The 15,638-nt window shown below is 39.1% G+C and overlaps 1 protein-coding gene across 1 annotated transcript in view; it reads right to left on the reverse strand.

Annotated features, from left to right (window-relative positions):
• The window catches only part of LOC136871626 (uncharacterized), a 50,172-nt gene that overhangs the window by 16,093 nt on the left and 18,441 nt on the right, over positions 1 to 15,638 (reverse strand). The window contains exons 3-4 of the mRNA XM_067145093.2: positions 14,554 to 14,706; positions 5,712 to 5,804 (exon numbers count right to left, since the gene is read on the reverse strand). Of these exons, the coding sequence (XP_067001194.2) occupies positions 5,712 to 5,804; positions 14,554 to 14,706 (246 nt within the window). The remainder of the gene's footprint in view (positions 1 to 5,711; positions 5,805 to 14,553; positions 14,707 to 15,638) is intronic.

A 15,638-nucleotide genomic window follows, 5' to 3' on the forward strand; every position in this document is an offset into this window, starting at 1 on the left:
TGGAGCGCAGTGTACGCCTCCATTCACGCTGTGTTTGGGCCAGTTACCGCATTTACGCGAATAATCCCCGCACGTTTTTTTTAAAATTTGAGGCACGAAATTGGGGTGCGGGTTTTATTTGCATCAAAGTGGCCAACACGCTCCTGGCTCACCTAGTTTTCGATGCTGATTGTACAGTTAAGCTTTGTGCGACCGTAGATGGAAGAAAACTGTCCCCATATGTCTTAATTAAACAGAAAACAATTCAGACTTTTAATTCTAAACTGACTTCACATTTGTTTTAAATAGTACCGTATTTTACGAGTAATTTAAATTCAAAATTTCTTCACATCATGATAGAAAAGTCTTCCGGAATGTGTAGGGGTAGCTTTCCGCTCTTTCGCTCACTTCGGTGTGTCTATAGTCTGTTTCACAGCTGAAAATAGAGTGAATTCGTAAATCTTTTGTATTCAGCGTTTTAAGGAAAGCCACAATATCACGTAGCAGGCAGTACGCAGAAAAGCAGAAATCAGGAAAAACGGGTGAGGGTTGGCATTTCTGAATTACAAGATGCTGTTAATTCAAAAATCACATAATTGGAAGTCCGATTTCTGTATCACAAAGACTTCGAATTAACAAGGTTTTACTGTATCACAAAACGAACATCAGATTTTGCCGGTGTGTCTATTTTAAGTGTTTACATTGCACGAAAAGAATTATCCACCATCGGTCGTGTTACTGTCCAGTAAAGAGAAACCACGTGTAAGAAGTGTTTTAGGCCCGTGTTTACCAACTACGGTAACGTTTGCTGTTATCTTACATTTTCAAAACTCGGATATGTCATTATTTCGGATAACGCTCACTTCCGTATTCACCACAGAACTTATGATCTCGGTTTACCAAAACTAAGTTTTCATTTCAATCTCGGTTTTCATACTGACGTACAGGAAACCACGGCCGACTGGATCCCTCGCTGAGCTAGCTAGAGCGACGCATCAAGTCGGCCGTGAGGAAACGAATGACTATGTGCTGCCGCCACTATCGAATTGTAAACAAATTTTTGATTCCATGACCGACTGGAGTCGGTCTTGTTGATTCCATCCGGGGTTTGCAAATAATTTGCATAAATTATGTCCATTATTGAGCAGAAACGGAGAAAGAAGCCTAATATGACTTTCCACGAGAGTTATTGAACTTGGTGGCAGAAAGCATTAACAAAAGGAATAAGAAAAACCTATTATAGCCTACACATTGTACGTCACTCAAAAAATAAGTCAGTATTCCTTCATTCTTCATGAAACGTCACCCAGTCGCATACCGTACAAGATATTAGCTGTAATTGAGAATTCATTTTAGGCCTACCTATGTGTTGGGAATTTCAGGTTATGTTCGGAAGCTTTAGATAACCTAAAATGTGTCAGACGTTTATTAATTGCATAATCTTGATCATATTACTCGTCGCTGTGATTTTATCTTTCAATTATATTTTCCAGCCGCCTACGGGCGTTAGAAGTGGAGTATGACGAACTTGTAAGTAATTTACGAGAGGATTCTAGTGATGCAAGAGACAATGAATCTTCGAATAGAGCCTATTGCAAGTTCAGATTAATGAAATACCTGTCACGTAAGTAGACCTACTTGCTCATTTTCATGGAAAATATATTTCATAGCAGTGATATTTGCATAAAGACCACGTGGACCTCGCGGGGTGATACAAAATATTTGTTTATGCCTAAGTTACTCTTCCGATGAAAGGAATTTTAGTTAATTTCATTTTTTTCAAAATGAGCCATTCTAAAATGAGGGTGCGGGCATTATTCAATGGCGGGAATTATTAGGGTAAATAGAGCATTTAACCTGTTCCTTTTTCTTGATGGCCCCGTAGACTGGGTATTATATACCCCTGTATAAATAATTTTCAAATTGTAAGTTGTGTCCTGAGACGCCAGTGATTGTAAGTTGATGTTGCCTTGAGTAGGCTTGGAGACCTGAGAGCCTGTTAGCTTTTTTCAAGTGTACCACTGGGAGGCTAGATATTGTGATTTAGGGAGCAACCGCTCTTGAATTAGGGGATTTCTGCCCTTGAATAAATTTGTGCTCTTTTGTAAATTTGAGCTGGGAGCTCAGGAATTGTAAAGTGAGGGGCTTGAAGCCCAGGACCTGTAGAATTCACTAATATTGTATTTTCCTCGACTTGTTTCAAAATTGCTAATTGTACCTGTTATGTTGTTATTTGTTGATTTTTGAAATTCTAAAGAAATATAACCTTTGTTAAAGTTTTAAATTAATTTTGATATTGTAGATAGATCCATTCTCCCCGGCACCTTTAACCTCTTTCTGCTCCATGGGTAACCCCGGAACAATTATAAGAAGTATAAACTAAATAATAATTTAGATAAAGAAATACTGTATTAAAAAACTACAGGAAATAATATAAAAAACATACACATGAGGCTAAACTTCCAGCGAATGACAGGTATATCCAAAGTGCGAACAATATTTGCAAAGCTGTAACAAAGATGTGATTCCTCTAGAACCTGATCAGTGTAATAGGTAATTTATCAATGCTCATGAAAGCACATGTGATCAGGATAATAGCATTTCATCAGATGGGGATGCAAGTAAACATAATTTCTTAGACTGGTTGCATAACTTTGATCTTCCCTCAGAGGTACTGAATAACTGAATAATTATTTTAGGTGGGTGGAAGTAAATCTGCAAACAGTCAGAAGTATTGTCACAAATTTGAATTCATATAGTACCCAAGACATTTATGGTCTCTCCAACAATACAATCAAAGCAGTTATTGACATGATATTAATGACACTGACATTTTTAATAAATTTAAAGCTTAGATAATGTGTCTGTCCTGGGTGTTTAAAGATGTCTAAAGTGATACCTATCTTTAAAAAGGGGGATAGAATGTGCCCATCAAGTTACTGCAAAGCAAAGGAAGCAAAGTCATCTCCCTACAGGCCATGAAGGCCCTTGGAGGGGTGGAAGGTAAAGGCTTCCACTATCCGTAACCTCGGCACTTGATGGGGTAGAGTGGTTAGCTCTACGCCCGGCCGCCTTTGCCCCCAGGAATTACCCTGGTACTCATTTTTGGTGTAGGCTGAGTGAACCTCAGGGCCATATGCACCTCCGGAAGTGGAAATCTCATTTCTTAAATTTTACGACTTCCTGACGGGGATTCGAACCCACGTCCTTCCGGGCGAGCCGAGCACGCCTTTACCGCCTCGGCCAGGCAGCCCCTCATCAAGTTACTGCCCTATAACAATAGTACCCACTCTGAGCAAAATTATAGAATCCTGTTCATTTATACAACTCGACGTGTACTTTTTCTAAAATAATTTGCTTTACAACAAACAGTTTGGATTTAGAAAAGGTCATTCAACGATAAAAGCAGTTGAATGTATCATCAAAGACATATTAAATAATTTTGAGAATAAAACTGTCACAGGTGCTACATTAATTGACCTGACAAAAGCTTTTGATTGTGTCTCGCATGAAATCTTAATTCATAACCTCAGTTATTATGGAGTAAGAGGTCATGAACTGAAATTAATGGCATCCTATCTTCATCAAAGGAAACAGATGGTGGTAAAAAGTGATAAAAAATTAAAGCAGGTGCCCCACAAGGGTCTGTTTTGGGACCTTTCCTGTATTTGGTCTATATCAATGACCTAGCATGTAATGTTCCCTGCACATCAGTTCTATATGCTGATGATACAACTTTCCTAAACAGTAATGTTGATATCAGAACACTACAAAACCAAGTCAACACATCTGTTAAAATTGCTGAAAACTGGTTTCATTACAATAAATTAACTATTAATGTCACTAAAACAGAAAAAATCCTATTTACCTTGGATCACACTATAAATAATGGCTGCTGTAATTCTGTTAAATTATTAGGCCTACATGTAGATACAAGACTTACCTGAGAAATACATACATCAGAACTCAAAGAGATTAGCCAGGGTGTGGTATCTGTTGCGGAAACTGAAAACCTACATCAGTCGGGATATGCTACTTGCATTGTATCATGCTTTCTTTCACCCTCATATACTGTATGGGATCAGGTTATGGGGCAATTGTCAAACATCACATAATGTATTTATTAGGCAGAAAAAGGCATTGCTGGATTAGAATTTAGAGACTCCTGTAAAACTTCTTTTGTGAGCCTAAAAATTATGACAGTTCCCTGTTTATATATTCTTACAAATATTATGCATGTGAAAGAGAATCTTTCCAAATTTAAAGAAAGATCTACAGTTCACATGCATGACACAAGGTACAAGAATGATCTGGATACTCTTTACTCCAGGCTTAGTAAAAGTATGAACAGCCACTGTTATAAACAGCTTAAGATGTACAATAAGCTTCCACTACCTATTTGAACGTTAGACAATGGTGCATTTAACAGGATACTGTCAAAATTTTTAAGGAAAAAGGCATTTTATAGTGTAGAAGAGTATCTAGAATGGGGTATTTAAAAAACTGAACTAATATAGGTAGCTAAAATAATTTTTCTAATGACTCGGGCATCATGTCTAAGATACTGTCTATAGAATATTTTTATTAACTCTTAGAGTGCCGGGGAGCGCGATCACGCTCCTCTGTAGCCTAGTGAAAAGTGCCAGGAGCGCGAACGCGCTCCGTGTTGCAACTGTCTATGTAAGTCGTAATAGTTTGCACATATCTGACAGATGGCAGCTCCAGTCGGCATCACTCTGTAGTAGATACTACATAGTTTCTAAATCTACGACCAGAATCTCTGTGCGACATGTTGTGTTGAGGTTATGATTTTTTCAATTTCAGCTGTTTGGCGTGTACTTGTAGATCATGCGTTCGTAATAATGGCGGCTAGTTCTCGTATTGTGTTTGAAATTGATGACGATTTGGTACAGTATATTGATTAATTGAGTGATGATTTTGATTATATTGAGTCAGGCGATGATTCAGATGATACTGAGAGTAATAATAATGCCAGTAACATTTCAAACAATGACGACAGTGGTTATGTTACCCGACTTACTGGTGTGACAGTGATGCATGAAATTTCCGATAAAGACGGTAATGATAATGACAGGAATAATGATGGAATTGATGGTGACAGTAATGACGATGATGACCAGATTCCCGATTTCTATAAAATTCAGTCCGATCACGACGTGCAATTTTAGCCCTCTCCTGAATTCCTTGAGACGCCCAGCCCTAAACGTGCACCTCCTCCTGATGCTAGATCAAGTCAGTATTTTAATCCATTTTTACAAGAACTATTATTCTTAAAACACCGATATTTTACAAACTAGTAAACAATGCATCAGTGTGCATGGGAATACCAAATTTAGGTGAGTACGATCAAAATACTAGAATGTACTGAGATCCAAATTTGAATTTTAAAATTTTTCAAAAATTGCATGAAAATTTTTTTTTGCTCGGAAGTATGAATTATTTTCATGATATTAATATAATGAGTGAAGAGAGGGATCATTTAGCTACAAGAAAATGTAAACTACAATGAGATATCTTGAAAAGTGAGGATAGGATGTGCTTTTATCTTCGGTGCTGCATAATAGGCATTTTCTCTCTGGCATTCTTAGCATCCACGGTAGTAAGGGAGTCGGCACTAAGAGGGTTAATACTGACAATACCTAGTGCACATTTTCTGTACTTGATGGTGGAAGTAATAAAATATCTAAAAATATCTAAAATATCTAACTTACCTGACACAGTTTCATTAAAGATGGTGTATTGATTGACAGTAACAGTCAGAGAAATTCCATAATCTTTAACAAGGTAGCTTGCATTTGCACAAACTGAAAACAAGAAACAAACACTTTCACTCAGCATTTTAATGAAAAGTCACACATTATAGTAGCAATAAGTAAGTTTATTTTGCTGATTTTAAAGAACATGAAAAAGAACTACCTCTTGATCTGACTAGTGTTATTACACCAGTACGATTCCCACACTAATAAGAAAGTGGCTTGATGATTGTGATGTTCTTTCTCCTTACATGTGCAAACACAAAAAAATTTAAACACATTTATAAGTGTTTCTAGAAGAAATTTATTATGACAGGCAGCAAAAGAAATGTCTTAGTGTAAAAGACTGCACTTATAGAAACAGCACTAATCAAGACATATACAAGGTTACTCACCTAAGCTGTTCCACAAAAGCAACTTCTAATCCATTGAGGATATTGGTATTCTGTTTTTATATCCTTAAATGGTATTAACAGTCCTTAAATGGTATTAACAGGCTTGTAAAACATTGTGCTAAGTCATTCCATAGGATTATTAACCCTAAACCAGGCGCGCTGGTGAATTTTGTTCACCAACCTGAGTGTTTCATCTGTAGTTTTTAGTTCCTAAGCCGTTGTGCTGCTAGTACCTTCCTGCGAAGTCTTATCGATACTCTCAGTGTAGCGGTATCTGTCCAGGAAATTGTACATGTCACGAAACTCACCACGCGCCCAGCAATGTAACATTATAGTAGCAATAAGTAAGTTTATTTTGCTGATTTTAAAGAACATGAAAAACAACAACTTAATTTTTTTTAAAGGGCCTGTAGTAATTTCTGACTCTTAACAGAAAAGTTCACAATATCACATCAGGTATGTAATTCATACATCAGACAATTACTTTCTGAGATACCAATAATACTTTAAATTGTATTTGTACTGGCTGAGAGCAAGGACTGGTCTTTCCATATATGTCATTCCCTGGCACAACCTGTTTTCTTGTTGTCATACCAGCCACAGAACTGGTACTATACAGTACATATAAGCATGTCTTGTAGATAAAATGTGACATATGCCTTGGTTCTGCAATGTGTTTATGACAGGCTAATTAAAGACAGGATAGGGAGGGTTATGATTTTAAAAGAATTAAAAACTAATAGTACTGGTTGCAAAGAAATGTAACCAAAGCTTAATTATCTCTGTTGTAAGGAGAGTGTATTATGAGAATTGAGAAACAAACAAAAATCAGCAAAACTGAACAGCTTCTCCTAGAACAGCAAATGAATAACATCCAAGTTAGACTTCACTGGTAATGATCTACATGGACTGGGTTCGGTAACATAACATAGTATCATCAGTTTAACTGTTATGATACTGATGATGATGATGATGCTCGTTGTTTAAAGGGGCCTAACATCTAGTTCATTGGCACCTAATGGTACGAAATCAGATGAAATGTAATGACAAATTAAAAGTCCAAAATCATCCACTGACCAGAATTCAAAAATAAATAAATAAATAAATAAAATGAATGAATGAATGGATTGGATTGGATTGGATTGGATTGGATTGGATTGGATTGGATTGGACGGACGGACGGACGGACGGACGGACGGACGGACGGACGGACGGACGGACGTGAATTTAAAACAATCAGTGGATCCGACCCACAATGTCCCACATTCCAGAAAACTAGTATTAAACAATAGTGGTACTGACCAAGGGACTGCATCTACTTTTTTTTGTTAGTTGCTTTATGTTGCAATGACAGAGATAGGTCTTATGCCGACGCTGGGATAGGAAAGGCCTAGAGTTGAAAGGAACCAGCCATAGCCTTAATTGAGGTACAGCCCCAGCATTTGCCTAGTGTGAAAATGGGAAACTATGGAAAACCTTCTTCAGGGCTACCGACGGTGGGATTCGAACCCACTATCTCCCGGATGCAAGCTCACAGCCGCACGCTACTAACCGCGCAGCCAACTCGCCCGGTAGGACTGCTTCTAAAGCACAATACTGAATCGACGATGCTTGTAGTCTAAAGGAGTCCAAAATCCAAGTCATCGGCCCCACATAATGGTACTTATCGCTAGTAACACAGAACCATGGTATTTGTCATGTTGCAGTACTCAACAAAAGTAGCGTAAAGTCGCGGTATTCCACATATTATGGTACTTATTCACAGGTAATGTAATGCGCACAGACCTGTAGAGTTTCTCATATTGCGGCGCCATTTATAGCCAACACAAACTTATGGTATTCCTCACATAGGTGTACTAATCACAGGGACTCGTATTATCCCATGGTGTTCCTCACATAGTGGATACTAATCATAGGCAAAGCAGAGCCATGGTCTCGCTTACCAATGGTGTCACTCATAGAATGGTACTAATCGCAGGTAATGTCAGTACTAATCACAAACTTATTGTATAACTAACATAGTGGTACTACACGCAAGTAGAAGCGACCCATGGTGTCCCACACATGGTGGCATTAATTACAAGTAGCCTCGTGGTTCTAATTCAATCATCCCCTGGTCGCCCTTAAGTCGCCTCTTACGACAAGCAGGGGATACTGTGGGTGTATTTTTCGCCTGTGCCACCCACACTGAGGAGGATGTGTGTTTGGTCCACGAGAGCTATTTTATTTCGCTCAAGTCCACCGGCAAGCCAGTTATGACCCGCCTATTCACAACCTGGGACGCACAACGTGGGAGTATCACCTCTCCCCCTGCTACGTCAGTGTAGTAGGTTCATGGTTTTATGATACTAACGAGAGTTTTACATTTAGAGATTTTGTAGGCAACAAGTTCCTTTCCATTATGAGATGATGATGATTTATTATGCTTGTAGTTTAAACGGCCTATGTAGGTCATCAGCCCCTACTGGTACGAGATGGACAACATGACACGATAATTAAAATTTTAAAATGTATCCAATGACTAGAATTCAAAACAAATGATGATGAACAATGATTGTCAGTTTAAAATAATCAATGGATCTAATTCGCAATGCTTGATTGATTGATTGACTGATTTATTGATTGAATGTTATTTAAAGGGGCCTAACATCGAGGTCATCGGCTCCTAATGGTACGAAATGAAATGACAACAAAAGGTTCAAAATCATCCACTGACCAAAATAGAAAATCTCATGGAGAATGAATAGATGGACATGGATTTAAAACAATCAGTGGATCCGACTCAAAAAACTATCATAAATAATAGTATTACTGGCCAAGGGACCACTTCTTAAGCACAATCCTGAATCAATGATGCTTGATGTCTAAAGGGGTCCAAATCCAGGTCAAAGGCCCCTCAGAATAGTACTTATCGCTAGGAAAGTAGAACCATGGTATTTGTCATGTTGGGGTACTAATCAAAAGTAGCAATGACTCACGGTGTTCCACACAAGATGGTACTATTCACAAGTATTGTACTTCATACAGGTAACGCAGACCTATGGTGTTTCTCACACAATGGCGCCACTCATAGCCAACGCAAACTGATGAGTTTCCTCACCTAGGTGTACTAGTCACGGGTGCCGGTGCCACGGGTCCCGTGGTGTTCCTCACATAGTGGGTACTAATCACAAGCAACGCAGACCCAGGGTGTCGCTCATATAGGGCACAACTCACAGGCTACACCCAGACCCACAGTGTTGCTCACATGGGTACGACGCACGGGTACTGGAAAACCCCCAGGCCAGGCTCCATACTGCTACTAATCACAAACCTATTTCATACCTAATATAGTGGTACTATTACATAAAATAAACTTCATTATAAAGCCCGTATTGTCGTGAGTATACGTTGAAGGTTAGGTCAAATGTTCCACCTTTACAATACCAAGATTCTTTATTAACTAAATATTTACATGATTTTTAATTATATCGGGACATGTTTCGTCTACCTTGTAGACATCATCAGCCATAAAAACTTTTGAGAAAAAGCTACAAGGACAAGGACAAAGTAACACATTAAAATAACCACAGGCTTCCACACTGAACTAGTCGCTGTCAGACAGGCGAGAACGGCCCTCTATTGCACATTCCATATTATGTTATCCCATTCAAATTTTCCACCTAACCTCTCAACAAGAAATGCCAACACTACACCAATAAGACGGCTTTAACATCTGCTCGCTGGATTTCTTATACATCGTTATTATCCTATTGGAATGAACATTGTGCAATTCATTATCAAGCCTTCACGACAACAGAATATTATATATTAACGCATCACACAAAAAGGAAGAATTTTTAACGCAAAGTTTTTACTGAATCATCCCATGTGGACAATTTTAATTTTAATGTCACCGGTATTCTTAAGTGCTATGCTCAAAACAGTTCTGAATTCTTCACCATTTTAAATGACATATTCGGTTATCCGAATTATTTTAATGTGTTACTTTGTCCTTGTCCTTGTAGCTTTTTCTCAAAAGTTTTTATGGCTGATGATGTCTACAAGGTAGACGAAACATGTCCCGATATAATTAAAAATCATGTAAATATTTAGTTAATAAAGAATCTTGGTATTGTAAAGGTGGAACATTTGACCTAACCTTCAACGTATAGTGGTACTACTCGCAAGTATAGGCAACCCATGGTGTTCCCCGCGTGATGGTACGAATCAAAAGTAGTTTCATGGTTCTAATTCAATCAACCCTTGGTCGCCCCTTTTAGTCGCCTCTCATGACAGGCAGGGGATACCATGGGTGTATTATTCGTTTGCATCCCCCACCCACAGGGGGTAAGGAGAGAGAGAAAAGAAGAAGAAGAAAGAAGGGATCCGTCACTTCGACAAATAAAGTAACGGACGAAGAAATGCAAGGGCCACGAAGGGCGTGAAAATTAAAGACTCCCTAGGCTTCGAATGCTCTAATACCGTCGGGGTCGGAAAAGAACAAGAGTTGACCAAGGCAGGTCGGACAGGATAGACGAAACTGAGGAGCCTAGCACAAGTAAATGGAAGCAATGCCAAGACTCAGCTAAGGGCCCCGTGGTCGCCAATCCACACTCCCATTTTGAGAGCCCCTTGGGCCCCTTTTTGTCGCCTCTTACGACAGGCAGGGGATACCGTGCGTGTATTCTTCATCTGCGTCCCCCACCCACAGGGTTTTTTGTTTGTTTGTTTGTTTGTTTGTTTGTTTGTTTGTCCAACCCTTGCCCCATTTCTCTACAGGGTCGGGTATCAGGTGAGATGAATCTTCTCTGGTGGGTTTTTATGGCTGGATGCCCTTCCTGACATCAACCTCATCAGAGGAATTAATAAGATGAAATGAATGACGTGATATATGATAGTAGGGAGTCTGCTCAAAGATTAACGTACCCACCTGACAAACGAATCACCATCAAAAATGTCATATGCCCTCACACCATATGAGCACTGCAGAGAGGTTTGGAATTTAATCCAGGCTTTTGGCATGCAATCTAGTGATTAGAAATTGCATATCTTCACCTCCCCTATGCTCCCAGCCAATATTCTGATGGTGAAATTTGTTTTCGACCAATGGGACTCGAACCCGCTAACCATGGTGTCAGATCGTTTAGACCTCAGCGCATTAACGATCATGGCCAAAGGCGGGCTACGATAAAACAAATGACTATCCCTCCTAAAATGGATTACGAGGTCTGCTGACTGCTCGTCATCTTGGAGGATGAGGGAAACGGTACTCGAGAGTTTTAAAGTACGGTGCAGATTGGCAAGGTCCACGCAACCCGTAAGGATGCGTACCACGGTAAGAAGATTGCCGCAAGTACACACCAAAGGAGTTTCTCATTTTAGTAAATAGGATTGAGTTACTATATCGTGGCTGATCCGAAGACGACATAATACCACTGCTTCCCTCTGAGAAGCCAGAAGGGAAGTCCTCCATACCTTTGTTGTTCTTTTTATCACTCTCAGCTTGGCCACTCCATCTCCCAATGAGACATAACCAAATGTCTCACCTGAGAGTGAATATCACTAGTTAGAACCTTGTAAAGCAAAGGGGGCAATGTAACAGCCTCCTTGACAGCCTTATCAACTAACTCGTTTCCCTCTACACTCATGTGGCTTGGGAACCACATGAACGTGATTCTGGTGCCGGCGTCTGAAAACCCAGCCAGCAGGGCCTGGTTTGCTGCAGGAGAGGGTGCTGAGGAAACCTGCATCAATAGATTATAGTGAGCTCAAGGAGTCGGTACACAGCAGAAAGTGACAGCACTCATCGGACAGCGTGTACCCCAGAACTTCACAGATAGCATAGAGCTCTGCTGTGTACCCACTACAGGATTCTGGAAGAGGAAAAAAACCTATCATTGTCGACAACAAACGCAGAGCCCACCTTCGTTTCTGCCCCCGAACTATCTGTGTAAACAACTAATGAATCTGGATTCCAGCCAACAAGGGACAGAAACAGCCTCCGATAAATCGAGGGGTCGGTGTTCTCCTTTGGTCCGGTGTGCAAATCTAGAATGATTTTGGGTCGTCATATTATCCACGGAGGAACCCCACTTTGTTGTCTGATAAGACAAGAAACTTTATGAGATGAAGCCACTACACTGCTTCTCTGCATGAGGTCAGCCGCTGGTAGGATGGAATAATAAAAAAAACTCTATCGGATGTACACCTGCCCCATACATTTAAAACTAGCACCTTGTAGAAGGCCCTCTATATCAGGATATCTGAAACTCATTTCGGAAATAGTGTGAACATTTCTCAACAGATGTCACTACTATCAACTTACGTTGTGCCCTCTGGGGTGAAGATGAACTATTAAAACTCACAATAAATTTTGTGTGTTGAGCTTTCCTAAACTGGAATGTTTAGCATTTGTTTTTGATGTTCAAAAGTTTACCATACCTCTATCTCTTCCCGCCAACTTAACACACTGGCCAATAAGAAATTTTGTACATTTGTTTATCCACAAAACAAAATTTTCTGATATTTATTAAATTAACCAGTTAGAATAGTGGGTGTGTTAGGGCCTTGGCCTAGAGTTTTCTGGAACTTTCCTCTCCGCTATAAAAGCGGAGAGGGCTAGTGAATCATGTTGTCTTAGTGATCACTCCTGTCCAGAGTGTGTACGTAACAGAGGTAGGGGGAAAGGCTCCCTCGTTCATCTTCGGGAGGTCCACCAGATCAAGGTAATAGCAGTTTTAGCTTAACTATGTGATAAATGAAAGCTAGCTCAAGGGAAATAGGGAACAGACTGCACCAGCAAACATCGTCTTATACAGCAAGACCAGTGCCTACTCTTAGCCACCAGAATCACAAGTTATTGCAAACATTCCTATTCATGTCAGAAATTACTCGAGTCCTATAAAAAATTCAAAAGTGTAGTTGGTGTCAATATCTCTATTATTAACAATCCCACAGAAAATTGTAGTATAATGTTTCATTACTTCTAAATTGACATTTTGGCCGATTTGGGCTCTGTCTGGTGGTTATGCGCTGAAACATGGGCATCCAACCAATATCAAGCTGCCATTCATATCAACTAATATCGGCAGAGTGCAATCTTGAAACCTAATTGCCACTCTAATATTTACATTCACCACATTGTAATGTACGGTCCACGATCTTTTGCATTTTTCTTCAGTAATTTGTGTTTTTCATATTAGTCTTTATTTTTATTTATTTACTTTCTTTTTTTACTAGTTGCTTAACGTCACACCGACACAGACAGGTCTTATGGCGACGATGGGACAGGGAAGGGCTAAGTGTTGGAAGGAAGCGACCATGGCCTTAAGTAAGGTACAACCCCAGCATTTGCCTGGTGTGAAAATGGGAAACCACGGAAAACCATTTTCAGGGCTGCCGACAGTGGGGTTTGAACCTACTATCTCCCGAATACTGGATACTGGCCGCACTTAAGTGACTGTAGCTATCGAGCTCGGTAGTCTTTATCTCTCTAGTATAGTACAGTATAGCATATTTTAGAGTTTAGCATAGCGTAAGTTAGAAAAATAACCCGTTTAATGGTTCAGTGTATAAAAATATAAATGTAGTTTTTTTTACGTCCATGTATTGGTTAGTGTGCTTCATTCGTGTGTATTTAGCATGTCTCAGTGCAGTTCGAAAAAGACAAGTGGCAAGAAAGTGACTCTGAGATCAGTGGAGTGTTCCCTTCATAGGCTATAACCTACTTCCTATGCCAGTCAGTAGCGCTGAGTGATGTGTTATTTCCTCATTCTCTTTTATTCTTAAAAATTTATTCCCTTGTTGGTGTCTGATGTTGTTAGCAAGTGTAACTTTTGTAAATTTGTTTTCAATCCCAATTCATGAGCTTTTCTGAGTATGGTATTTCATTTTATGAGGGCTGCATACTGCTGTCGTATTGCATCAGCTGTTCTCGCGACAGTAGCGTGCTGCTAACAGGGGTAAGGTGACACTCATTTGTTTTGCAAAATGTCAATTTAGAAGTAGAGCCGTGCACAGTATAAGAATATGAAAACATAATATAAACATCTTCAGTGGATTAGAAGTTATTTTGATGTAACATCTTGGGTGAATAACCTTGTACAGAGACACAGGAATACTAAATAAGTCAAAGTGGGAAATCACTATGTAAATTGCTCGCTCTTCTCGCACTGACCTGTCACAGACTTATGAGTTCTTCTTCACGTTCCCATCTCTCTATATATGTCTTGATATGACATTTGTTTGTCCTCATAAACAGTACTATTTCGCATTAATTTGCTATGTCTTTACAGGTGATTTATCCCTCTATATTCTACATTCTGTTAAAGACAGAAATAACCCACCAATTGCATGCATTATAATTTTATGAAATATTTTGTTAGTTATGAACTGTGTCTGGAATTATTCCATAAGGTACTAACTTGTACTATTCAGCTCAATTATTGGTTCTTCTAGATGGGCACAACATCCACAATTATAATCTATGCATACGCAGTTTCCATTATCTCCTCTAAAGTAGTTTTTTAAATCTAGGAACAGTTCCTCTCCTTTACTCTTCACAGCTGCAGCTGCTTCTGAAAGAATACAATTGAACTTGTTAATAATCTCATGAGAATGTTGATAACCAATGACATATTTAAAAAACAAAGTAGCTACTGAACATTACGTAACCAGTCTTGGGAGTAGAACTGTGTGAATACTAAAATTCAACCTAGAATTCTAATAACTCTTGGGTAATGGAAGTTCACATACATCATTTTAAAACTGATTTGGTTTAGTGGGATTATTCTACAGTGGTGACTCCTGACTTCTAGTTTAGGGGATGTAACTGAAAAGTAAAAAAAAAAAAAAATTGAAAATATCAATGCAAGCAGACCATAATTTCAAACACATTTCTCAAGCAAAAGCAACAAACACGGCCAACAGAAAATTTTATTTAAAATCTCACATCCACCAATCCAATGACCTGTTTCATAAAAATATCTGTTGAAATGACGAACACACGACTTAAGTTGTGTAGTTACATTCAGAGTTGGACGCGGTTGTCCTTCATTTATAATTCTGCACTTCTCCTTAAAAGCAAGCATACCAAATGTTTCTCTTAATAATCACTTGATTACTCAATGGTTAGAATAATTCAATTCGGATTGCACGGTAGAAACTCATGACCCTGGTGCTCCTTTATCCATGCTTGATGAACTACTCTCTGATCGGTGTGATGTCATTTCAAAATTGCATCATTCCCATATTTCCTTTGTTTGATATTTACATTACAAGCACACGAAACTAAATTATTTATAATACTACAACACACATTTGTCACATATCATCATTCATAGCACAAGTAAAGAACCGCTCACAGGCAAGAAATACAGTATTTCACGAAATAATAAATAAATTCCGGCCACGAGTGATAACTTACAGGATTACAGCTTGCACTACCCTCTTGATGGATGTGGCTGTTCGTTCCCCATTCCAACCCCACGGAAGAGATCAACAACCAACA

The sequence above is a fragment of the Anabrus simplex genome, chromosome 4 (assembly GCF_040414725.1).
Source record: "Anabrus simplex isolate iqAnaSimp1 chromosome 4, ASM4041472v1, whole genome shotgun sequence".
In the NCBI taxonomy this organism is placed as follows: domain Eukaryota; kingdom Metazoa; phylum Arthropoda; class Insecta; order Orthoptera; family Tettigoniidae; genus Anabrus; species Anabrus simplex.